Genomic DNA, 27,412 nt, shown 5'->3' with positions numbered 1-27,412 from the left:
AGGAAGCCCAGCACTCCCCGGCCCTGGATGTGGCTCGTGATCATCTGTCAGAGCTGAATGTGGCTATTTGGCTAAGAAAGGTTGGGGACCACTGTTCCATATAATAACATATTGGGTAGTTAATTAACGAATTAACGGAATGATGAGATGCTGCCATTGTCTGTACATAGTGTTTATATAGATGGCGTGTGGGGCCCTGCGGAGGATTTAACTGTTCCTCCGTGGGCCAGTCCGAGCCTGGTTGGGAGACATGTAAATACATAGTGTTGAGATGGTGCGAGCACAGAAGCTGTACCTGCACCATCTGCAGAGGGCGTCAGCTGTGTATTACAGCCGATGCTCTTCTGCGACAATGAGGTGGAACAATGAGGTGGAATAAGATTCTACAGGTGAACAACTGGCTACGTCGATGGTGCCGTCAACAAGGATTTGGATTTCTGGATCACGGAATGAATTACCTATACGATAGACTAGTTGCTAGAGATGGGGTGCACCTTACGAAGACTGGAAAACATGTATTTGGAAGTCGCCTTGCTACACTCATCAGAAGAGCTTTAAACTAGAACAATGTGGGAAGGGAAGCAAAAAGCCAGAAAAAGCCATACAGCTGACAAATACTATTGAGATCTCTGCTACTGGAAGTGGAAAGGAAGAACAAAGACAAAAAAATCTAAGTAATAAAAATATGGGAGGAAGAGAAACCAATCACAAACTAAAATGTTTTTTATACAAATGCACAAAGCATGGGCAACAAACAAGGAGAATTGGAACTACTAACGCAGGAAAAGAAATATGATGTCATTGGAATCACTGAAACTTGGTGGGACGATACACATGATTGGAATACAAGGCTAAAAGGATACAACTTATTTGCAAGAAACAGACTTGATAAACGAGGAGGAGGTGTCGCATTGTATGTTAGAAAAGCATATATCTGCACAGAGATTGAAGCTTCAGAGACTGGGAGTTCTGTGGAAACTGTTTGGGTAAGAATACAAGGAGAGAACAACGGAAAGGACACCATTGTAGGCATTTACTACAGGCCACCTGGGCAAGCTGAAGATATGGATGAACTCTTTATGTATCAAATGACCAAGTTCTCCAAAAAATATGACGTAGTGGTCATGGGAGATTTCAACTATCCAGACATTTGTTGGGAATCTCTCTCAAGTAAAACTAACAGGTCAAGCAAATTCTTATCCTCTCTTGCTGACAACTTTATCTTCCAAAAGGTAGGGGAGAAAACAAGGGGATCTGCTACTTTGGATCTAATCCTTATAAACAGGGAGGAAATGGTTGAGGAGGTAAAGGTGGCTGGGACCCTAGGAGGCAGCGATCATGCTATTATAAAATTTTGGATAACTAGAGGAGGAAGACATGTGAAGACTCAAACTTCAAGGTTAGATTTTAGAAAGGCAGATTTTAAGAGACTCAGAAAGAGAATAGGAGGGATCCAATGGCTGGATGTCCTTAAGGACAAAAATGTCCAGGAAGGATGGGAAATTTTTAAAAATGAGATTCTCAAAGCACAATCGTTAACAATCCCGAAAAGTAGGAAGAATGGGAAGCATTTAAGGAAACCAGGATGGATGAACACAGAACTTAAACACATGCTAAAAAGAAAGAAAGAAATGTTTATTAAATGGAAAGAGGGAGGCATATCTAAAGAAGATTATAATGCAGTCTGCAGATCCTGCAGGGCACGTATCAGGTTAGCTAAAGCTGACAATGAATTAAGGCTTGCAAGAGATGTCAAAAGCAATAAAAAAGGATTTTGGGGGTATGTCAAAAGTAAAAGAAAAGTCAAAGATGCTATAGAATTTTTACAGGATGAAAATGGAGAAATGGTAAAAGAGGATGTTGAGAAGGCCGAACTTTTTAACTCCTATTTTGCATCTGTTTTCTCTCAGAAAGAAAATGTAACATCAACTGATCTTCACTGTCCTTTTAAAGGAATAGAGGAATCCAAGTTATCTGTAAACAGAAAGATTGTGAGGGAATATTTAGCTAACATAAATGAGTTCAAGTCTCCAGGTCCAGATGAATTACACCCCAGAGTACTGAAGGAGATCGTAGAAGAAATTTTAGAACCACTCTCCATAATCTTTGAAAATTCTTGGAGAACAGGAGAAGTCCCAGAAGACTGGAGAAGAGCAAATGTTGTTCCTATCTTCAAAAAGGGGAAGAAGGTGGACCCAGGGAACTATAGGCCGGTGAGTCTGACTTCTATACCAGGAAAGATCTTTGAACAAATTATTAAACAACATGTATGTAAGTACCTGGATAAGAATGAAGTGATTAACCAGAGTCAGCATGGGTTTGTAACTAACAAGTCATGCCAGACTAACTTAATTTCCTTCTATGACAGAATCACTGACTGGGTGGATCAGGGAAATGCTGTAGATATAGTATATCTTGACTTCAGCAAAGCATTTGACAAAGTATCTCACACCATCCTTATTGAAAAAATGACCAAGTATGCAATGGACCAGGCAACTGTTAGGTGGATTCATAACTGGCTTAGTGATCGGACTCAAAGGGTGGTTGTAAATGGCTTCACATCCAGCTGGATGAATGTCTCAAGTGGGGTACCACAGGGCTCCGTCCTGGGACCTGTATTGTTCAACATCTTTATCAATGATTTAGATGAAGGAATTGAGGGTAAACTGATTAAATTTGCTGATGACACAAAGCTAGGAGGGATAGCTAATACTAGAGAAGAGAGAGAGGATTCAAAAAGACCTAAATAAACTGGAGCAGTGGGCAGCAACCAACAGAATGGTTTTTAACAGGGAAAAATGCAAAGTACTACATCTGGGCAATAAAAATGAAAAAAGCATATACAGAATGGGAGGAATAGAGCTAAGCAACAGTACATGTGAAAAAGACTTAGGTATACTAATAGATCATAGACTGAACATGAGTCAACAGTGTGATGCAGCAGCAAAAAAGGCAAATACAATTCTGGGATGTATTAACAGAAGCATACAGTCTAGATCACGTGAAGTCATTATCGGTCTTTACTCCTCTTTGGTCAGACCTCATCTGGAATACTGTGTACAGTTTTGGGCACCACATTTTAAAAAAGACATAGACAAACTGGAGCAAGTTCAGAGAAGAGCGACCAGAATGGTGACCGGTCTGCAAACCATGTCCTATAAGGAACGGTTGCAGGATTTGGGAATGTTTAGTTTGCAAAAAAGAAGACTGAGAGGAGACTTAATAGCTGTCTACAAATATGTCAAGGGCTGTCACATTGTAGAAGGATCATCTTTATTCTCATTTGCACAAGGAAAGACTAGAAGCAATGGGATGAAACTAAATGGGAGGAGACACAGATTAGATATTAGAAAAAACTTTTTGACAGTTAGGGTGATTAATGAGTGGAACAGGCTGCCACGAGAGGTGGTGAGTTCCCCTTCAATGGACGTCTTCAAACAGAGGCTGGACAGACATCTGTCTGAGATGATTTAGTGAATCCTGCTTTGAGCAGGGGGTTGGACCAGATGACCCAGGAGGTCCCCTCCAACTCTACCATTCTATGATTCTATGATTCTATGACACAACATATATACACATATCACCATATACCAAGCATACACAGCAGATATGTAATTACCCCAATATCTACTTGAAGGGTTTGAATTGTTACAATGTAAGAGGTTGAAGACGGAAGGGCTGCATTGTGTCTAAAATGTCTTTTAGGGAGTAGCGTTGTCTACTATATAATATTTTACTCCACACTGGAGCATTTTTTTGCCTAATCTATAGTGGGACTAATAGCTCTGCTGACGGTGGTGTACAGGTTGTGTGCGGGAATCTAAGCAACCACAGCAGCAGAAGGTCAAGACAACAAACTACTGTCGGTCTGTCCTCTCTGCCCACAGAAAGTTATGGACACCTCCACCGGAGTAAAGAGTTGTGGCAGATTTGGAGCACATTGAAGCATAGTTTCTTTGTTCACAAGTCTGATGTTCTCCTTTATGGACTGTCAAAAAGGAGAAGGTAGAGAAACTTTAACTTTTTCTCCACATACGAGAAAAACTGATGACACTCGGACCAAACTCTGATCAAAGTCTGATTAAAAAAAAAAAAAAAGCTCAAACGTGGAAAATACCTACATCTGAATGAGCCCTAAAGGAGTTTTGTTTTAATAAACCATGTAATTGCTTTCTATTAATCACCATTTACTAGAACTCAGTCAACCTCTCCTATCCAGAATTATGACGTCTGACGATGGGTCAAAGTATCCATAGGCAAATACTGACCAGAAAACAGAGTAAGAGGATCCACATTACCTGGGAGAAAAAATCCACTGCCTGGTATGAAATATGGTGCCCCGTTTCCTGCTAGGCCTACGTACGGCACAATAGCTCCGGCATAAGGATCTCCTGGTTCGGCCATAGGGAAAGTCTGTAATTCCGGCACTTCAAGTTTGACTTGGTTGCAAATTGGAATTTCTTAAATGAAAAGAAAGGACATAACCATTGACAGTCCGCACCAGACGGGTTTTATTTCATTCTTTTAGCACTGCTGAGGCCATTTAAAAGACCGACTAATTTGTCATAAAATTTGTTGTCAAACCTTAAAGGAAACCTGACACTTTATTCATGCTGCCCAAACCATGAGCAGCATGAATCAGAACCTGTCTGTACATGTGCAGAAGGTGTGTTCCTCTCTACAAGGCTCCGGCGTTTCAGAGAAAATATAGTTTGAAGATCTGTTCTGGGACCCTGTCCGGAGACGAGACTAGTCCGGCGGGGCTGTACCCGGCTGGCTTTCCGAAGCGCCGCTCCTAATGATTGACAGGTCTCTCCCCATGTCAATCACCGGCAGCACCGCTAGGAGAAGCCTATGGTCCCCAAACTATGGGTAGCATGGATCACAACCTGGCTGCCAAAGTGTCTCTTACTGCAAGGCTCCAGCGTTTCTCAAAAAAAATAATATGAAGATCCGCCCTGGGACTATAGTTGGAGACGAGACTAGTCCGGCGCTGTACACGGCAGGCTTTTCCAAGCATCGCTCCAAGTGATTTACAGGTCTCTCCCCATGGAAGAAACCTGTCAATCACCTGCAGCACCGCTGGGAGAAGTCGGCTGGGGTGGTGCCAATCTAGTCTCATCTCTGCCTATGGTCCCCAAAATACGGTGGTTTGGGCAACATGAATACAGGGTCATGTTCCCTTTAAAGGGGTATTTCCATCTTCAATATCCTATCCCGATATGTAGCAATTGTAATAATAATAGTATTAGCAAATACCTCCAATTAGAAATGTAGTATAGTTCTCCTGATAAGTTATGTTGTTTACCCCATGTGCATGGCATTGCAGTAGCTTAGGTATCCATGGTTACGACCACTAAGAGCTGTCTAACTAACTAACTGTCACTATATGAGTGGTTGTAACCATGGATATCTAAGCTATTGCATGCCCTGCACATGGGGTAAGCGACATAGCGAATCAGAAGGACTATACTACATTTCTAATTGGAGGTTTTTGCTAATATTATTATTATTACACCTACTACATATTGGGGATAGGATCTTGGAGATGGGAATATGCCTTTAAGGCTTGAAATAGTAGTGTCATCATTTATTCACATGATACTCAGCGAGTCTGACTTAGGCTGTGGTGGACAGCAGCAAATGATGAGCAAAGTACAAGAAATACATGAGCTCAGACTGCAGTGATGTCACAGTGTACTGATACAGTAACAGGCGGGGGCACAATATCACACCCTACAATAAAGATCCCCAGCAGCAATTAAAGGCACAGTCACACTGAGAAATTACTGCTAGTGCTAATGATTTTTAAATAGTCCGATCATTTGCAACAGTGATTGCTAACTGTACAAAATACTGATTGCTAAAATATAAAACTATCATTAATCTTTAATGGAGGCAGATCGTCCTTTCCGGTGATCACTGTTATTGGCATAACTGAAAGGTGGATCTGTCACCAGATTTCACTATGCAAACTGCCTACATGTTTAAATAGAGCTCTTAGACTTGATGTACTTACTTTATAAACCTATGCCATCATATCTGCTAATATTAAACTGAATTTCTCAAAGTAAGTACATCATCCTCATCAGGTCTAAGACATCTATTTAATAATGTATTCAGTTTGTATTGTGAAATCTGGGGAATGATCTGTTTGAAGCTCCTAGGGCCCAATGCAAAATCTGGAACTGGTCCATTACCTACTATGTACCCTTCATAATACTCCATACGTAGCAGAGGACCCTTTCTGACAGTGCAAGTGTGACCGCTATATCTGCACCCCCTATAATTTTTTCCCCATTGTTGTTTTATGGTTTATTCACTATAATTATTAAAAAAAATTATATGCAATGTACCCAATGCTGTTGTCTACGATGGAAAGGATTGTCAGTATTGGGTAAAGCGCCGTAAGGTAAGTTTTTTAAAAAATGTATATATATTTTAAAAATGTTAAAACTTAAAGGGGTATTTCCATCTCCAAAATCCTATCCCAATATATAGTAGGTGTAATAATAATATTAGCAAATAGCTCCAATTAGAAATGTAGGATAGTTCTTCTGATTAACTATGTTGCTTACCCCATGTGCAGGGCATTGCAGTAGCTTAGATATCTATGCTTACGACCACTAACATCTAACTAACTGTCACTATATCAGTGGCCGTAATCATGGATACCTAACCTGCTGCAATGCCCTGCACATGGGGTAAGTGACATAGCTAATCAGAAGAACTATGCTACATTTCTAATTGGAGGTATTTGATATTATTATTATTATTATTATTACACCTACTACATATTGGGATAGAATTTTGGAGATGGAAATACCCCTTAAAGTCAGATTTTTCACTTTCTGGAACTTCCTTAATGACGAGTCTGACTGTGACAATCGGTTTAAGGCTTGTTAAGATGACAATTTCTGCCATTTAACCTTGAAGCACAATAACTTAAAGGGGTATTCCCACCTTAGACTATAGTATTACTGTCTGATATGGGTTTCATGTCTAGGACCGCAGTTTATTTTCCGCTCGCTATTGAATAGGGTCTAGAGTTGATCAAAAATATTCACAGGACTCAGAAACCCGGACCAGAACCCTGCAAACCCTTTAATACCTGCCAATATCCCGGGAGCTTTTATGATTAGTTGGCCCGATGCGCCGTGAAGCGCGACGTTGCGCTGGAGCTGCCAATCAGAAGAGGCATCTGGTATGCCAGCAGGTAGGTGCAGGTTTGCAGGGCTCTGCTCCGGCGCCAAAAGACCAGAAATGTGGCCAATGGACCAGGGTCCTGCAAATCTTTTTGTTCAAAAAACGCTTGAAAAATGCATAGTGGGCACGCAGCCTCAATGTCTAGGGAAAAAAGGATCGGGGGTGTTGTATTTCAACATGTCCGATCTTTTATCGCAACGTGAGATAAATCACTGCCAGGGTGCATGTGTATGGGGTAGTTGGAAGGAACAGGTGTCTGAGGAGTATGTTACTTCTATGTGATCCAACATCATGGTGGGACTGACAGACTTCCTAGAAGTCACTGGACATAATACAGTCTTTCCATTGACCTCTGTTGTAAGAAAAATCGGCATAAATTTATTAGAACAGTTGTCTGATAGACCTCACATCCATATAGTAATGATCCTACCTGGTGACAGAGGAGGCCATTCTTCGGGAGAAGCCATTGTGGGCAGGGCGGACTGGATCCTGGTCTCAGTACACTGCTCAGTACTCTCTGGGACTGCAGAGTCGTCAGGGGACAGGTGCTTCAAGATGCCCCTAAATGACAGAGGAGAAGGGATTTATAAAGGAATTCATGGAAGGAGTACATACAAAGAATGGCAAAATGCTTCATTATGAAAAGCTATTTAAAGGAAAATTTAGGCTTAGGTATCCATGGTTACGACCACTTACAACTAACTGTCACTATTTGAGTGGCCGTAACCATGGATACCTAAGCTACTGCAATGCCCTGCACATGGGGTAAGAGACATAGCGAATCAGAAGAACTATGCTACATTTCTAATTGGAGGGATTTGCTAATATTATTATTATTACACCTACTACATATTGGGATAGGATCTTGGAAATGGGAATACCTCTTTAAGTTTAACTTTTCCTCTCAGACCACTACAAATGAATTTGACTCCACTCATGGACTAACCTACCATTTAATTTAATCTTTTAATCTGTGTGATGAAGAACGCACTTTATTCTTCGCATTTCGTACTTACTTATATGGATGACGTGCTCGCTTGTTAGCATCTGCTGCAGGTAATTCTAAAAACTCCCAGGGTTCCACGATTTTTACCTACAAAAAGGAATGTACAAGCAAATGAACAAACCAGGCGCGGACACAAAGGCCTCGGTTCATCGGGTCAATTGTGGCAGAATTCTGTCGCAAATCGCTTTGAAAAGGAGCAACATTTTTTCAACTTTTGGCATTTTCACAGCAGTTTTGCACAGCTCTGCCAAAATGAGCAGAGCTGGGGTGAGACAGGGACAGTATAGGGCGCGTGATGCCACAGCTCGTCTAATTCATGACGAGTTGTGGCATTTCTTACTCCAGAAATCTTACTCCGGTCTGTGACTGGAGTAAGATTTGTGGAGAGGCGCACAGAGCTGCACGTCGCTTGTCAGATGTTCCTGATTCATTAGGAGGCTCATGACTATTAATGAATTAGGTGTGATTGACAAGCGCCATAGGCTTTATCACAAATCTTACTCCAGCCAGAAACTGGAGTAAGAATTCTGGGGAAGGAACGCCACAAGTCGTCATAAATTAGACAAACTGTGGTGTCACTGCCCCGTCACGCCCCAGCTAAGCTCATTTTGGCAAAACTGACGTGTAAAAAGATCCAAACCATGGCACTCCATCCAGTCCAGAAAAAGTGGGAAAGGCGGGAAATGCTAGTAACTGGAACCATTGTTCTTGTGATGGGCGGGACACCCCCAACAATAAGTCATTTATCACCTATCTTATAAACAGGTGAAACTTTTTTTTGGGGTGAAGGGTGTGAGAAACTCCCTTTAAAGACACTGCCTTAAAGGGATTTTTCAACTGTTTTTAAAAAAGAGTCAAAGCTATATTTTCAGGGTTTTTTTTATCTCAATATTCGGAAAACCCGTCCAGTTTTATTTTTACATTCACACAGATGAGCTGAGTCTTTTGTTTTTTTGTGGGACGTGTTGCATTTTTCAATGCTACCATTTTGGGGATAATTATAACCTAATACATTTTATTAATTCTCTCTGGGAGAAAAGGGAAAAAGAAAAACAATTCCACCATCATTTTACTTTTTACATTCTGTGCCATTCTCCATGCAGCATAAATAATATGATATTTCTAGACCACGTTCCCATGTAGGGTAAAGACTGTGGTTTTTTTTGGGCAGAAAATCTGCTTTTAAAGTACAAGAAAAGTGGGTGTGAATTCATGAAGTCTCCTGACAAACGGGCGTCCAAAGACACTGTTGTTGAATTGTGCGGTTTTTATATGTATTTTCTGTATAGAAAAACCTAAAAAAAAAAACGAATTGCATTTTTAATGCACGGCCAGATCCTGCTAGAATTTAACCCTGCTGCGTCCTGCAGGGGTTGGATTCCCCAGCCAATCATCAGCCAGCAGGTGCTATATCAACCAGCGCCACCCTCCACACCTTGCCTGAGCTTAGGTTCTAGTGTCATTTTGTCTCTAGCTTCCTGCTAAGGTCTACCTGTTAGGTCTCCTGTGTGTTCGACCCGGCTTGTCTACTCATCTGTTCTGGTCTCTCCTTGTCACGCAAGGTGCGGGAAAGACTTACTGCAACACAGAGGGAAGAGGGAAAGGAAGCCCAGACACTAGAGAAAGGGGGGAGGGGCGACCTCCTAGTCTGGTCTAGTGTCACCCTGTCTCAACTACCGTCCCTATATTGGCTCTTCACCAATCGCTGTACGCGTGCCTCGCCCTGACTTTCCCTGGCGTATGGCTAAGGCTAAGGAAGGAAGGAGATGAGCACTAGTCGATCTCCACTAAACTCTATAGACAACAAGGGTAGACAAACAGGGGGGAATTGCTTAGCTTTAGACGACTCCAAACAAATGCGCACACGGCCTCAAGCTCCAGAGAGGATGAAGTACTGCTCTTGCTAAAGCCTCACAAGTAGTAATGAATATCGCCGGCACCTCCCTCTCAGACACACCAGGTATTTATACACCCAGGCCAGGGAGCTAATTAGCCAGAGGGAGGTCGCCGCTGGGTCCTAGAGACAGCCAGCCTCTAAGAAGATGTCTGTAATGCCAAATGTAGAGATCTCCTGCAACAAACTATAGGGCGACTGTCACCTCTGACAAACCCATGACACTCCACTCCTGACCCTGGCTTTGTTTGTGAACTCGTGCAGCGTGCCCCGACCCCGGATTATCTGACAACTCTTCTGTCGTGCCCTTCTGTATCTCGCATACCTGCTTGTGGGTCAGCTGCTACAGGTCCGGACATTGTCCTGGAGTGGCACCTGGTGGCTATCCTGCGGCCCAAGCCTATCCTTACCATCAGGGCCGCTAGTGAAGACCACGTAGCCACTTAGTCACGCCCCTCCAGGGTAAGCCCAGCCAGTGGCACAGAGGGTTCACACCCAACACCAGTACATTATTTTTTCATATACATTATGAAATAATTAGTAAATTAATGGAATTACCTTTTTTTTACGCCGAGCAGGAGACTCACTAACCACATCAATAGAATCACATTCGGAAACAACATCAAGCACACTCCCATTGTGCTGTGACTCCGGAGATTCAATAGAGGCACTCTCGGAAACTCTGTAGAAGAAACCTCCATTTTGTGGTGACACAAGGGCCTCCATAGTCATTAGCCTGAAAGAAGAAGGACACAACAAATATATATCATAAAATCCTCCTAAATTATCATAATAGAAAAATCATCTTTGACTTTTATAAGGCCCAGACCAATAAGCAAGTAGGGAAGCCAACTTGCTCCCAACATGAGCGCCGATCCAAACCCCAACTCAATGAGGTCAACAGGATTCTCTTGAACAGAAGCTAGTGTGTAATCAGCAGTCAGACGTGTCCTCTGTAGCATGTGCTTCAGGGGAAATACACTGCTCAAAAAATTAATAGGAACACTCAAATAACACATCCTAGATCTGATTGAATGAAATATTCTCATTGAATACTTTGTTCTGTGCAAAGTTGAATGTGCTGACAACAAAATCACACAAAAATCATCAATGGAAATCAAATTTATTAACCAATGGAGGCCTGGATTTGGAGTCACCCCCAAAATTAAAGTGGAAAAACACACTACAGACTGATCCAACTTTGATGTAATGTCCTTAAAACTAGTCAAAATGAGGCTCAGTATTGTGTGTGGCCTCCACGTGCCTGAATGACCTCCCTACAATGCCTGGGCATGCTCCTGATGAGGTTGCGGATGGTCTCCTGTGGGATCTCCTCCCAGACCTGGACTAAAGCATCTGCCAACTCCGCCAACTCCTGGACAGTCTGTGGTGCAATGGACATTGGTGGATGGAGCGAGACATGATGTCCCAGATGTGCTCAATCGGATTCAGGTCTGGGGAACGGGCGGGCCAGTCCATAGCTTCAATGCCTTCATCTTGCAGGAACTGCTGACACACTCCAGCCACATGAGGTCTGGCATTGTCCTGCATTAGGAGGAATCCAGGGCCAACCGCACCAGAAAATGGTCTCACAAGGGGTCTGAGGATATCATCTCGGTACCTAATGGCAGTCAGGCTACCTCTGGCGAGCACATGGAGGGATGTGCAGCCCTCCAAAGAAATGCCACCCCACACCATTACTGACCCACTGCCAAACCGGTCATGCTGAAGGATGTTGCAGGCAGCAGATCACTCTCCACGGCGTCTCCAGACTCTGTCACATCTGTCACATGTGCTCAGTGTGAACCTGCTTTCATCTGTGAAGAGCACAGGGCGCCAGTGGCGACTTTGCCAATCCTGGTGTTCTGTGGCATTTCTTTGGAGGGCCGCACAGCCCTCCATGTGCTTGCCAGAAGTAGCCTGACTGCCATTAGGTACCAAGATGAGATCCTCAGACCCCTTGTGAGACCATATGCTGGTGCGGTTGGCCCTGGGTTCCTCCTAATGCAGGACAGTGCCAGACCTGATGTGGCTGGAGTGTGTCAACAGTTCCTGCAAGATGAAGGCATTGAAGCTATGGACTGGCCCGCCCGTTCCCCAGACCTGAATCCGATTGAGCACATCTGGGACATCGTGTCTGGCTCCATCCACCAACGTCACGTTGCACCACAGACTGTCCAGGAGTTGGCAGATGCTTTAGTCCAGGTCTGGGAGGAGATCCCACAAGAGACCATCCGCAACCTCATCAGGAGCATGCCCAGGCGTTGTAGGGAGGTCATACAGGCACGTGGAGGCCACATACAATACTGAGCCTCATTTTGACTTGTTTTAAGGACATTACATCAAAGTTGGATCAGCCTGTAGTGTGTTTTTCCACTTTAATTTTGGAGGTGACTCCAAATCCAGGCCTCCATTGGTTAATAAATTTGATTTCCATTGATGATTTTTGTGTGATTTTGTTGTCAGCACATTCAACTTTGTACAGAACAAAGTATTCAATGAGAATATTTCATTCATTCAGATCTAGGATGTGTTACTTGAGTGTTCCCTTTATTTTTTTGAGCAGTGTATATTATTACATGCCAGCCATTAAAAAATAATGGTTGTCCATGAAACACATGAACACCCTAGTTGTGCTAAAACAAGAGCTGCTCTATGTGATGAGCTCTTTGCACTGTCTTATAGGGGATCCTCAACTGGAGACCCATATTACTGATGTCCTTATACGTTATTAAAGTATATTATGGGTTGTGTTTAGGAGTTGAGCCCTTTCAAAGGGGCTATGCACTTTCTAGTCAGCGCCAAACTGCAGGTATGCAAAACGCATACTTGCAGTCAAGTGGTCACCCACTCACTCCGGCAATACCGGGGAATCCTGACAGTGTGCAAACAGCACGCTGTCGCCATTCAGAAGTCTGCAGTATCATAGCATGACTGCAGACTATTGTGTCAAGCCTGGACAACCCCTTTAAAGACTTTTTTTTATTGTTCATTTGGTTCCTAAAGGCAAGAAGCCGCTTTGTGCTGCACAGTGTCTGCAAGTCCTTTATCTAGCTGAGCGCTTTAGAAAAACTGATAAAAATCCATCATTTCTCCTGCTTTTTCTCTGCCATTCTCTCTCCTCTTAGTGTTGGAGATAGCAGAACGGAAGTACACAGATCTTCAGTGGTGAGAGGGGAGCATATCTAGGAGGGCATAGAAAACAGACTACAGATAAAGAGGAAAGCACATGGAGAGGAAAATACAGTACTGATAATATGCACAAGCGTTACATCCAGCTTATATTACTGGGAGAGACACTCTCACAAGACAAAAATCTGAATCTTGGATCAGGCTACAAACTGCATTTCAGGAGCACTGAAAATGAATGAAGGAATGAAGATTGTAGACTGAAACTTAGTGATTACTTTTACTTAATAAAATTGCACTTGCTTGACTTTTTCCAAATCAAAGGTGTTCATAGCCTTTTAAGAAATGCATCATATTAACCCCTTTTCATTTTATATACATGATTATGGGGGACAGCCATCTTGCTGGAGCAAATCAAAAATTTTCCCTAAAGCAATTGTAGCACCCTGAGGATTCGGCTGCTACAGGGGTATTGCACCTCAACCCAGAGGTGTGATATTCCACTCCCGGGTAAGGATGGAGTGTGGAACTGAGCTCAGTTAGCTGCATGCACTACACACATCCCATTTCCGGGGAACAGACCGACGGTACTCCCACCAGTTTATGTGCAGGTACGATAGTGTCTGTTCCTGGCTGGAGTGGGAGGGGGGTGGAACATCCCAGTAGTGTAGGGGCAGATAGGGGGAGCAGCCTGGGTAAAGCTAGGAGCTCATTGGGTGTTGGTCACCTGAGCTCACACATAGAGGGAGTATATAAGGTGGGCACCATCTTAGGACAGGGTCTTTTGTAGAGTGAGGTCAGTCTGTCAGAGTTTAGTCAGAGGAGCAGAGCAGAGAAGCTCAGCCAGAAGGGCTGACAGGGAGTTGTGGTTCCGGCTGGGCCCAGCTCCAAGGCCAAGAGAGAGAGAGGAGTCAGAAGGACCCAGAGAAAACAAGCAGGAACCCCAAGACCCCAGAATACAAACAACAGGGTGAAGGGTTGGCACCTAGGGTACCGGATCCCAAGCTGGCAGAGAGAAAAGCACACCTTAGCCAGAGACCGGAGGTCGTGGGCAGGATCTGCCACGACCCTCACCAAATCCACCAGGAAGGCAGACCAAGTATAGGGTCAGGGAACCCAGAGGAGGTGTACCCACCAAGAGACCCGAGGGAGCCGGACATAGGTGGATCCCTGGTGAGAACGGCCAGAAGAGAGGGAAAGTCAGACAGGAGCTCAGGACCACGCTCCAGAACTGCCTGAGGGTTAGCCGAGTCCAGGACCTGGTGGACGCAGCACGGCTCGGGTGGTCGCTTCAGGCCAGAGTGACCATAAGAACACCCGTAAGTAAAAACCCCTGAACTGCACAGCCCGACTCTGAGTCTTCTTGCTGATTCATCCTGCACCTTCACAACCACCATCCTCTACATCTGACCCCCTGAGGCTATACCCCTCCCGTTGGGGGTTATACTACCAAAGCTGCACACATACCAACAGCCTCAGCGGACCCTGCTGCAGCGGCGGCCTTTTGACCGCAAATCAACGGGTGGCGTAGTCGACACTAAAGAACACCAATAACATCTATCAAGACTGCCACACACTGAGTTTGACACCCTGGGCACGGACCGGGTCACCGCCACTCGGAGACTACAACCCCCATCTGATCCGGCTCCGGGTATCCCTAACAACACTGGCCCAGGGGGCGCGTCAACTTTGGCGTAGTCGGCAGGATAACGTGCCCGCAACAACCGGGTACTGCGTGCCTGAAGAAAAGTTCACCGTTACCTTAAAAAGAAGTCTCCCGCCGGTTCCGGATCCCCGCCAACGGACCCCATCACAGGTCGTTTCCCGCCGGTTGTCCGCCATTTGCAGCTTTTTCCCGCCATCCATGGAGTTTCCCGCCACTGGGAGACGATTCCCGCCATTTCCAAAGATTTCCCGCCTTGGGGGAGCGGACGCCATTATGGGCGTGCCAGAGGGTGGCAAAAGGCCACCTCCCATCGTGGGCCAGGTCGAAGAATGGCGCCAAAAGCGGAAACCGCGCCCACCAACAGAGACTGTGATGCTGGAAGTGTCCATCAGCGTGAGAGAACTGCCCCTGGAACTGACAATCACAAAGTTGCCCCGGGACCACCCTCGATGTGGGCGGAGACAGAACAAGAGAGCAAAGATGGGTGTCGCCTGGAGCAGTCTGGAGAGAGCGCACCCGGAGACAAGACGTCTGGAGGAGAGTCCAGAGAGAGCGTACCCGGAGATGGAGGGAGAGACAGGCAGCACCGACCCAGTGTTCAGGAGCCTGCTGCAAGCAACAACCCCACTAGGCTTAGTGGAGATCCTGGCACAGCTCCCCCGAGACCGGGAGTGTGCACAGACCGCGCTGGAGGGCCTCGCACGGAGGATGGCCCGGGTGCAGCGGGAGACGTTGGCGGAGTGGAGCCAAGAGATGGCCCAGCAGACCGGAACCCGTCAGCGGAGCACGCCACTCGAGACGAGGAGACAGACCGCCTCTGAGGATGGCGCAGGAGGACTCAAGGCCGGAGACGGCGCCGAGAAGGGAGCTGAACGAATGGAGGCAGGTAAAGGGGACGTCTCTACCCCGAGCCGGGAAACCGCGTGCCTGCCCCAGCTCCCCGTCGCAGAGCCCGAAATTCCCCCTGCCGTGCCCGTCGCTGCATCGTCACCGCCGCAGACTAGGCCTCAAGCAGAAACCGCGGCCGCGACCCCTGTGACGTCACACGCCTCGACCTCGAGCGTGGCCAAGCAGGAAATACCACCGGCCTGGTCGCAAGGCCTAGTACCCCCGGGCGCCGCCATTCCAACAGCGCCCCCTACCTCCGCGGAGCCACCAGCCTGGTCGCAGGGCCGAGTAACCACGGGCGCCGCCGTTCTTACGGTGCCCTTTTCCTTTAGCGTGCCCCAAGCCTGGTCGCAAGGCCTGGTCAACCCGGGCGCCGCTACCACCACAGCGCTCATAACACCTAAAGTACCGCACCTGGGTGAGGACCTGTTCGCCCAGCATACGTGCCCGGATGGGCAGCCCTTCATATGGCCACCGGAGTTTCACCATCCCCGACTCCGGAAAGAAAGACCCCTAGATGAACCCCTGATTCCGGTTCCGAAGCCCGCAAGGAGGACCTCGCCCCCACTGGAGGAGATCCAGTTCGAGTGGGACCCCACCGGAGAAGACCTCATGGGGTTCACTCAGGAGACTCGGGCGGCCGCAGCGGAGCGTGCAGAGTGCTGCCGGCAGCAGCTCGAGGTCTTCGAGAGGGAGCGGAGAGAGAGGCGGGTCCGGGAACAGCAAATGCAGACAAGGAGCGCGGAGCAGAAGAGCCGGACCAGGAGGAATCCCCGTGCAGCTCATGGTCCCCCTTCCACCGGGACTGTGATAAAATTCAACATGCAGCATGGGTGGGGCTTCATTAGAGACCATCATACCCCCGGCGACGTCTTTGTGACCCGCAGAGACGTAGAAAGCCATCTGCCGGAGGGACACAGAGGTCGTGACCTGTATGTAGGGGACGAGGTCACCTTCACCCGGCACAAGTGTGCCAAAGGACCCTACGCCCTCCATGTGCATCGCCTGACGGAGGAGGAGCTGCGGTGTGAGGAGGAGCAAGAGGACCCGGACGGGTCTGAAGAATCTAAAGAAGGAGCAGGAGGACGCCGTCGTTGAAGTACGGTAGAGAGAGACTGTACATAGTTACCCGTCAGGGTATAAGAACTGTTCTAGTTAAAATATAGTCCCCGTTGGGACCAGCCAATTGAACTGAATCCCGTGTGTCCCTATTCCCACTGACCGAGGACTGAGAGCGGTCAATCCTCCCTAATACCTGGCCGAGGACTGAGAGCGGCCATATTCCCCTTGTATATAGTTGCGCTTTTTAAGGCGCCCCCTACCGGTTTTATAGGAAACTGTTTTCTTCCAAGAGAGACTATCGCACCTTACCCGGTCACAAGTTGCACCGTGGCCGGAGGAACAAGAATGTTTATATGAAGAAGTTTTATGCTGATAATATATGATGTTTTATATGTTTATGTTTATGAAAAAAAAAAAATTTGTATGTTTTGATGTTTTGTTATCTTACAGCCCGAGGACGTGCTGTGATTTACCAGGGGGGAATGTAGCACCCTGAGGATTCGGCTGCTACAGGGGTATTGCACCTCAACCCAGAGGTGTGATATTCCACTCCCGGGTAAGGATGGAGTGTGGAACTGAGCTCAGTTAGCTGCATGCACTACACACATCCCATTTCCGGGGAACAGACCGACGGTACTCCCACCAGTTTATGTGCAGGTACGATAGTGTCTGTTCCTGGCTGGAGTGGGAGGGGGGTGGAACATCCCAGTAGTGTAGGGGCAGATAGGGGGAGCAGCCTGGGTAAAGCTAGGAGCTCATTGGGTGCTGGTCACCTGAGCTCACACATAGAGGGAGTATATAAGGTGGGCACCATCTTAGGACAGGGTCTTTTGTAGAGTGAGGTCAGTCTGTCAGAGTTTAGTCAGAGGAGCAGAGCAGAGAAGCTCAGCCAGAAGGGCTGACAGGGAGTTGTGGTTCCGGCTGGGCCCAGCTCCAAGGCCAAGAGAGAGAGAGGAGTCAGAAGGACCCAGAGAAAACAAGCAGGAACCCCAAGACCCCAGAATACAAACAACAGGGTGAAGGGTTGGCACCTAGGGTACCGGATCCCAAGCTGGCAGAGAGAAAAGCACACCTTAGCCAGAGACCGGAGGTCGTGGGCAGGATCTGCCACGACCCTCACCAAATCCACCAGGAAGGCAGACCAAGTATAGGGTCAGGGAACCCAGAGGAGGTGTACCCACCAAGAGACCCGAGGGAGCCGGACATAGGTGGATCCCTGGTGAGAACGGCCAGAAGAGAGGGAAAGTCAGACAGGAGCTCAGGACCACGCTCCAGAACTGCCTGGGGGTTAGCCGAGTCCAGGACCTGGTGGACGCAGCACGGCTCGGGTGGTCGCTTCAGGCCAGAGTGACCATAAGAACACCCGTAAGTAAAAACCCCTGAACTGCACAGCCCGACTCTGAGTCTTCTTGCTGATTCATCCTGCACCTTCACAACCACCATCCTCTACATCTGACCCCCTGAGGCTATACCCCTCCCGTTGGGGGTTATACTACCAAAGCTGCACACATACCAACAGCCTCAGCGGACCCTGCTGCAGCGGCGGCCTTTTGACCGCAAATCAACGGGTGGCGTAGTCGACACTAAAGAACACCAATAACATCTATCAAGACTGCCACACACTGAGTTTGACACCCTGGGCACGGACCGGGTCACCGCCACTCGGAGACTACAACCCCCATCTGATCCGGCTCCGGGTATCCCTAACAACACTGGCCCAGGGGGCGCGTCACAATCACATGGACATAAGTATCCTAAGTCATGAAACAACTCAATGACTTCTATGGGAAAGAGTTGTGGGCATGCTCAATGATCTGTGCAGAGGCCATTGTGCAGAGAAGGGGATGAGGTGAGCTGTGACCAGTATGAGCGGTAGATACTGTATTTTCTATATGTAGGTGTTATTTTTCTTCGTAATTCTGTCTGTGTTGATAACGAGATGAGACACAGGATATATATTTTTCTTACAGACCGTGAAAGCTGGAAGAAGAATCCCGTCTGTGCCGTTTTTGTTTTATTGCGTACTGCCTGGCACACAAGGATAAAACCACTGTTACCATAGGGATCATTAATTTCTGACAGAAATGCATTGTGAGAAGCCATTTTCATACTACATGTACTTGTAGCCCAGCACGAAGCATTTATTAAAACGGGGCATATAAAAAAGGAGTTTTATGCATTATGTTTTGATAAATGATACTTCTCTGCTTTTATTATTCTTTTCTGTCAGCTCCTGCTCTTTCCTTGATTATAATAACAGTAGCTTAGTATGTTTAGTACAGAACTACGGGGTATGCTGTGGCTTGTTATTATGTAGCATGCTGGCCGCTGACCCCACAGAAGGCAAACATCTCATCATCACAGACAGGATTACAATGAAAGGTAACACCTATATACACAATAGATCACACAGGATCCGCCATTCACAATAGACGATGGTCACAGATCATTCCCTCTCTGCATAGTGACCTCTGCGCAGATCACAGAGCATGTCCACAGCACTCTCCTATACAAGTCAATGAGAATGTATCAAGTTAAAGAAGGCCTGTTACCAGGTCTGGAGAGGCCAGTTTTGACACTTATTTTATTCCTGCTCCTCATTATTCTGTTTTTGATTTATTTAAATCAGCAATACGATTCTAAAGATATGGGCCTTTTTATTTAGTGCAAATTTGAATGGTCTTTAGTTAAGGGGCTCCTGTGTATAGTGGCCGCTCTCTGCACACAGGATCACAAGGCGGCTGCCGATGCTGACAGGAAAGGGAGAGGTACTGGAGGCTGCAGGCACGTACGAAGCAGGTAGCAGAGGTACTGGAGGTTGCAGGCAGACAGGAGACCGGGAAGCAGGTAGCAGAGAAACTGGAGGGTGCAGGCATGCAGGAAATCCGGATGCAGATAACACAGGTACTGGATGCCTCAGGGAGACAGGAGACCATGAAGCTGGTAGCAGAGGTACTGGAGGCTGCAGGCAGACAGGAGATCGGGAAGCAGGTAGCAGAGGTACTGGAGGTTGCAGGCAGACAGAAGACTGGTAAGCAGGTAACAGAGATACTGGAGGCTGCTGGCAGACAGGAGACCGGGAAGCAGGTAGCAGAGGCACTGGAAGCTGCCGGCAGACGAGAACGGGAAGCAGGTAGCAGAGGTACTGGAGGCTGCAGGCAGACAGGAGACCAGGAAGCAAGTAGCAGAGGTACTGAAGTCTGCAGGCAGACAGGAGACCGGGAAGCAGATAGCAGAGGCACTGAAGGCTACAGGCTGACAGGATATCCCAGTGTAAGAAAAGCCTTTCCATGTCAGGGGCCTGCAGAAGAAGATTGGACATCTGCGGATGGGGTAACTAGCGACCGGTCACACCGGTCTCATGTCAGCCTGCAGCCTCCAGTACCTCTGCTACCTGCTTCCCGGTCTCCTGTCTGCCTTTAGTACCTCCGCTACCTGCTTCCCAGTCTCCTGTCAGCCTGCAGCCTCCAGTACCTCCGCTACCTGCTTCCCGGTCTCCTGTCTGCCTTCAGTACCTCCGCTACCTGCTTCCCAGTCTCCTGTTTGCCGTAAGCCTTCAGTACCTCTGCTACCTCCTTCCCGGACTCCTGTCTGCCTGCAGCCTCCAGTACCTCTGCTACCTGCTTCCCAGTCTCCTGTCAGCCTGCACCCTCCAGTGCCTCTGCTATCTGCTTCCCAGTCTCCTGTCTGCTTGCAGCCTTCAGTACCTCTGCTACTTGCTTCCTGGTCTCCTGTCTGCCTGCAGCCTCCAGTACCTCTGCTACTTGCTTCCCAGTCTCCTGTCTGCCTGCAGCCTCCAGTGCCTCTGCTACCTGCTTCCAAGTCTCCGGTCTGCCTGCAGCCTCCAGTATCTCGGCTACCTGCTACCCGGTCTCCTGTCTGCCTGCAACATCCAGTACCGCTGCTACCTGCTTCTTGATCTCCTGTCTGCCTGCAACCTCCAGTACCTCGGCTACCAGCTTCATGGTCTCCTGTCTCCCTGAGGCATCCAGTACCTCTGCTACCTGCTTCCTGGTCTCCTATCCACCTGCAGCCTCTCGTGCCTCTGCTACCTGCTTCCCGGTATCCTGTCTGCCTACAGCCTCCAGTATCTCTGCTACCTGCTTCCCGGTCTCCTGTCAGCCTGCAGCCTCCAGTACCTCTGCTACGTGCTTCGTAGTCTCCTATCTGCCTGCAGCCTCCAGTACCTCTGCTACCTGCTTCCCATTTTCTTGTCTGCCTGCAGCCTCCAGTACCTCTGCTACCTGTCTCCCGGTCTCCTGTCTGCATGCAGCCTCCAGTACCTCTGTTACCTGCTTCCCGGTCTCCTGTCTGCCTGCAGCATCCAATACCTCTGCTACTTGCTTCCCAGTCTCCTGTCTGCATGCAGACTCCACAATCTCTGTTATCTACGTCGTGGTCTCCTATCTACCTGCAGCCGCCAGTACCTCTGTTACCTGCTTCGTAGTCTCCTATCTGCCTACAGCCTCCAGTGCCTCTGCTATCTGCTTCCTGGTCTCCTGTCTGCCTGCAGCCTCCAGTGCCTCTGCTATCTGCTTCCTGGTCTTCTGTCTCCCTGAGGCATCCAGTACCTCTGCTACCTGCTTCCTGGTCTCCTGTCCGCCTGCAGCCTCTCGTGCCTCTGCTACCTGCTTCCCGGTATCCTGTCTGCCTACAGCCTCCAGTATCTCTGCTACCTGCTTCCCGGTCTCCTGTCAGCCTGCAGCCTCCAGTACCTCTGCTACGTGCTTCGTAGTCTCCTGTCTGCCTGCAGCCTCCAGTACCTCTGCTACCTGCTTCCCGTTTTCTTGTCTGCCTGCAGCCTCCAGTACCTCTGCTACCTGTCTCCCGGTCTCCTGCCTGCATGCAGCCTCCAGTACCTCTGTTACCTGCTTCCCGGTCTCCTGTCTGCCTGCAGCATCCAATACCTCTGCTACTTGCTTCCCAGTCTCCTGTCTGCATGCAGACTCCATAATCTCTGTTATCTACGTCGTGGTCTCCTATCTACCTGCAGCCGCCAGTACCTCTGCTACCTGCTTCCCATTCTCTTGTTTGCCTGCCGCCTCCAGTACCTCTGCTACCTGTCTCCCGGTCTCCTGTCTGCCTGCAGCCTCCAGTACCTCTACTACCTGCTTTCCGGTCTCCTGCCTGCATGCAGGCTCCAGTACCTCAGCTACCTGCTTCCCGGTCTCCTGTCAGCCTGCAGCCTTCAGTACCCCTGCTACCTGCTTACCGGTCTCCTGTCAGCCTGCAGCCTTCAGTACCCCTGCTACCTGCTTCCCGGTCTCCTGTCTGCTTGCAACCTCCAGTACCTCTGCTATCAGCTTCCCGGTCTCCTGTCTGCCTGCAGCCTCCAGTACCTCTGCTATCTGCTTCCTGGTCTCCTGTTCGCCTGCAGCCTCCAGTGCCTCTGCTATCTGCTTCCTGGTCTCCTGTCTGCCAGCAGCCTCCAGTGTCTCTGCTATCTGCTTCCTGGTCTCCTGTTTGCCTGTGACCTCCGGTGCTTTTATTACCCATTTCCCGCTTGCCTTACCAGCTTTCTGCACTGAAGCCTGTGGCCCATGTGCCCCCTGAACCTTGGGCTTGGAGGATCCACCTCACCAGGTCTGTCCAAACAATGTGCAGGGCTTGGGAGTAAACCCCAATGCGAGCGCTGCCAATGGCTATGAGGGAGGGGGAGTATAGGCATTGAGCGGGTGGAAAGGTGTGGCGAGCAATTGGCCACACCAAGGGTGCACCGAAGCCCCCTCGTTTATATATGTAATAAAATAGTTTTTCTCTAAAACAAATTTATTAACATCTAAGTTACATATATGATTTTTATAGGGCTAAGTCCCCTATATGAAAGTCTAAATAGTTCAATTTCAGTTTTGGGGGTGACAGACTCCCCGTAATAATGTGGCTTCCTGATAAAAGAGTTCAAGGTGTTATCTCCTGAAGAGAAAAACTGATGATTCAGCCCTAATCCTATGGTGATCACCTATTATGGGCAGTGAGGTCGGGTGTAGACATATTTCCACTGCAAATGAATGGCTGACCATGGAATACGCTATTTCTGCCAGATGGACACATAGGGACTGAGCACAGGTTGGCATCAACTGTCCCTCCCTTGTGCTTCCTATTTGCAAACGTTTTTTTTTTTAGATGCATCGGAGCAAAGAAAAATTGGTTACAAAAGACCCTGGGGAGGGAAATTACCGCAGAAAAGAGTATAACCAAGGGTGGAGCCATGGATTTCCCTTGACCTTGACTATGACTCTGCTAGGAGCCCATTATACACCTCCCGCACCCAGGAATATAAGTGAAGTTACAAAACTGTGTCACATTACACCCCTGGTGTTCTATTTCTTTCCCTACACAGCCATCAGCTGGCACCAGCCTGACAACTGTGCCCTTTTTCACGGATTACACTTGTACCTGTGATAGTCTATGGGGCTGTGCACACGAACGACATTTTTCCTTGGACTGAATGGTCCACGGAAAAATATCGGAGACATGATCCAAGTACTGGCAATGTAAGTCTATGGATCCGTCAAAAAATTGGATGGCGGACCAATTTTCACAGACCGTCACCTAGGAAAAGGTGGAGAAACTTTTCTTTTTTCCAAGTAAGTAAAAAACTGATGACATTCGGACCCCACTCTGATCAAAGTCTGATTAAAATAATCGGACCATTTTTCTAGTACGTGAGAATTACCGAAGTCTGAATGAGCCTATAGGCAGCAGTCAGATGGGTATTTAATACGGATCACATTGCAGTGAATGGACTGGCTGGCGGCTCTCCTGACCCGAGCGTGACAGCTGCATAGAAACACATACTGTAACGCCCAGATCAGGAGAGCCGCCGGCCAGTCCGCACTGCGATGCGATCCTCGTCTGTGGTATATGCCCATCTGATTGCGCTCTAAGTTGGATAAACGCTTGACAAGTCTCCTAGTTTAGGAGAGAAAAAGCGGAGACCTTCTAGACTCCCGCAACAGCTGACAAATCTCAAGGACCGCACCGAAGTCTTCCAAGAAGCTGCATTTCTTATGTGTGATGTCGGAGAGCTCTGTCTTATCCATAATCCAAACCAAAGGGAGGTGGGAGACACATGGCCTGAATAGGGGAGCAGGGATGGAGGACGATTCGGCAGCAGTCTTTGCAAGTGACCAGTCCTTTCCCAGAAGAGCGTTCCATTAACAACCATGAATAATCAGTAAAGAATCCACTGACCTCTATGGTGATTCATAGACCCACATATGATGTGTCCTAGTGCACAACATGTTACATCCAGGCACATACAGAAACATATTCATCATATATATACACACACACAGATATATATATATATATATATACACACGCATTCATATATACACACACATATACGGTATATACAGTACAGACCAAAAGTTTGGACACACCTTCTCATTTAAAGATTTTTCTGTATTTTCATGACTATGAAAATTATACATTCACTCTGAAGGCATCAAAACTATGAATTACCACATGTGGAATTATATACTTAACAAAAAAGTGTGAAACAACTGAAAATATGTCTTATATTCTAGGTTCTTGAAAGTAGCCGCCTTTTGCTTTGATGACTGCTTTGCACACTCTTGGCATTCTCTTGATGAGCTTCAAGAGGTAGTCACCGGAAATGGTCTTCACTTCACAGGTGTCCCTGTCAGGTTTAATAAGTAGGATTTCTTGCCTTATAATGAGGTGTCTCCAAACTTTTGGTCTGTACTGTATATGCACATATTCACACACACACATATATATATATATATATATATATATAAATATATACACACACACACACACATATACATACATATATAGATATACACACACACACTCATAGGCAGATTATAATGAGGGCAATCTGGACTACCGCCCGGGGCGTCTATGGCCAGATTGCACTCATTATATGTGCGGCCCCGTGGCACATAAGGCCAGACAGTGGCGGGGGGGCCCCCGGACCGCTCCCCCCAGCAGCGGCGCACGGCCGCTGCTTCTTCTTCGGCCGGGCCAGCACTGCAGCAGTTAACTTCCCTGTACTGGCCCGGCCACGTCACTGCTAGGAGACACGGCCCTGTGCGCGGCCGTGTCTCCTAGCTGTGACGTCACTCAGTGTACACCCGGCCTGCAGTGCTGCACCGGAAAAGAGCAGGAGGACTGGAGCCAAGCCGGGGGATGGTGAGTGTGTGTGTGTCTGTGTGTGTGAGTGAGTGTGTGTGAGTGCGTATGTATGTGTGTGTGTGTGTGTGTGTGTGCAGGCAGATATCATTGTGTGATGTCTGTTTATATGTATTTTTGTGTTTCAAATGTGTTTATGCGTGTATGTATATGTCAGTATATGTTTGTGTGTGTGCGTGACTGCGTGCGGCCTCCCGCTGAGTATAGATGGCGCCGTGCGGCGTCCTGCTGTCTCTGGGGGGGGGCCGCCGTGCGACCTACCGCTGTGTATAGATGGCGCCGTGCGGCCCCCTGCGGTGTATAGATGGCGCCGTGCGGCCTCCCGCTGTGTATAGATGGCGCCGTGCGGCCTCCCGCTGTGTATAGATGGCGCCATGCGGCCTTCCGCTGTGTATAGATGGCGCCGTGCGGCCTCCTGCTGTGTATAGATGGCGCCGTGCGGCCTCCCGCTGTGTATAGATGGCGCCGTGCGGCCTCCCGCTGTGTATAGATGGCTACGTGCGGCCTCCCGCTGTGTATAGATGGCTACGTGCGGCCTCCTGCTGTGTATAGATGGCTACGTGCGGCCCCCTGCTGTGTATATAGATGGCTACGTGCGGCCCCCTGCTGTGTATAGATGGCGCCGTGCGGCCTCCTGCTGTGTATAGATGGTTACGTGCGGCCTCCTGCTGTGTATAGATGGCTACGTGCGGCCTCCTGCTGTGTATATAGATGGCTACGTGCGGCCCCCTGCTGTGTATAGATGGCGCCGTGCGGCCTCCTGCTGTGTATAGATGGCTACGTGCGGCCTCCTGCTGTGTATAGATGGCTACGTGCGGCCTCCTGCTGTGTATAGATGGCTACGTGTGCTCAATATTGAGTCATACAATTGATGTAAGGCAATGTGCCCACGATGCAGAAATGCTCCGGATTTTTTTTGAGCGTTTCTGCATCTCCCTGGCAGAAAAAACGCATGCGGATTGTACATGCGGATTGTACATGCGTTTTTCCTGCCAGGGACATGCGGATGTGAAGTGTTCTTCACATGCATTTCCGCATGCGGGTTGTCAAGCTCTTTCCAAGCGATTTTAGCATCACTTGGAAAGTGCTTGACAACTTGATCGCACTATATAAATCCATGCAACCGGCATGGATTTATATAGTGTGACCGTAAAAGAATGATAAAAAATAAATATATACTTACCTTCTGATGGCCAGCTGACCCGTCACATGATTAAATGACGTCATGGCAGGTCCTTTTCAGACCATCGCGAGCTGCCATCAAGCCAGGACACATCGGATAAAGACACCGCGGCCATCAGAAGGTAAGTATAATATTTATTTTTTATTTTATTCTTTTTTTACAGGTTCTATGGTACCCAGGTCCGGAGGAGAGTCTCCTCTTCTGCAGACCCGGGTACCATCCGCACATTGGAACGCTTGGATTCCGCATGTACAGATGCAGTGATGCGGATGTCATGCGTTCCAATGCAAGTCAATGGCGGCAAAAACGCAGCACTTCTGCAAAATAATTGGTAGTGCTGTGGATTTTTCCGCAATGATAATCCGCAGCGGAAATTTCCGCAGCATGTACACAGCACATGGGGATTATCATTGGGGAACATGGCAGACCTTCTACCAAGCGTTTTTTAAGCGTTTCTACAGCGGAATTGCTTAAAAAACGCATAGTGGGCGCACAGCCTAAAAAAAATTATTATAATTAATATTGTGCCAAATTAATTTCACGTGAACTATCACATGATCTATCACAGGGGATCATGTGTCACGTGATACATCAGGTGTGTGTGTGTCTGTGGCGGGGGGCCGCACCTTCTAAACTGCCCGGGGCCCTTGCTACTCTTAATCCACCCCGCACACACTGTATATGAGTATTCTGTACAGCTAAGCAGCGGGTGTCAGGGAGCACCAGCTCCCTCTGGTGGCGCAGAGGTAATACTGCAGCCGCCGTCTCCCTGAGTATGAGGCACTTACCGGCCTTGTCAGTGCGTCACACACGGTGGCCGCACGTAGGCGGCACGTCAGCTGGAGGGGCTGGTGGAGAGCTGTGTGCCGCTCCTGTAGAGGGGGCTGGCTGACACCACTGTTAGGAACCTGACAGAGGTCTTGTTTTTCTGAAGAAACAGCGGTTTGTGCTCCTCTCCTAGCACCGGCCCGGTAACGACCTCTTCTCGGGCATGGCGTCAGTTATTGCCATGGTTACCAGGGCTGCAGGTGGCTGCTGTGTGACATCTACTGGGAGTTGTAGTTCCTTCATGAGCTGCAGCCTGTCTGTGTGCAGATGCAGTGTGTGACACGAGGGTCTCCAGGCATCATGTGCTGTCACTTTGTCACACAGTTGTGTTCCGAGGACGCCGCCATCATTTTCTTTGCACAGGATTAGTTGATCCGTCTTTTTACT

General features: G+C 48.0%; 1 protein-coding gene across 1 annotated transcript; it reads right to left on the bottom strand.

The window, feature by feature from the left end:
* Positions 1-4,221: 4,221 nt before the first annotated feature.
* Positions 4,222-27,282, bottom strand: LOC141264619 (uncharacterized). Its single transcript, XM_073676898.1, has 5 exons — positions 26,986-27,282; positions 10,665-10,842; positions 8,223-8,299; positions 7,637-7,767; positions 4,222-4,460 (listed from the first exon to the last, which is right to left on the bottom strand). The coding sequence occupies exons 2-5, from the start codon at positions 10,836-10,838 to the stop codon at positions 4,222-4,224; spliced, it is 621 nt and encodes a 206-aa protein (XP_073532999.1). The 5' UTR covers positions 10,839-10,842; positions 26,986-27,282.
* Between the last annotated feature and the right edge of the window lie 130 nt (positions 27,283-27,412).

Source organism: Phyllobates terribilis, unplaced genomic scaffold (genome assembly GCF_046119375.1).
Source record: "Phyllobates terribilis strain yellow unplaced genomic scaffold, ASM4611937v1 Scaffold_4__5_contigs__length_816908805, whole genome shotgun sequence".
Taxonomy (NCBI): domain Eukaryota; kingdom Metazoa; phylum Chordata; class Amphibia; order Anura; family Dendrobatidae; genus Phyllobates; species Phyllobates terribilis.
This window is presented reverse-complemented; position numbering and strand designations above follow the sequence as displayed.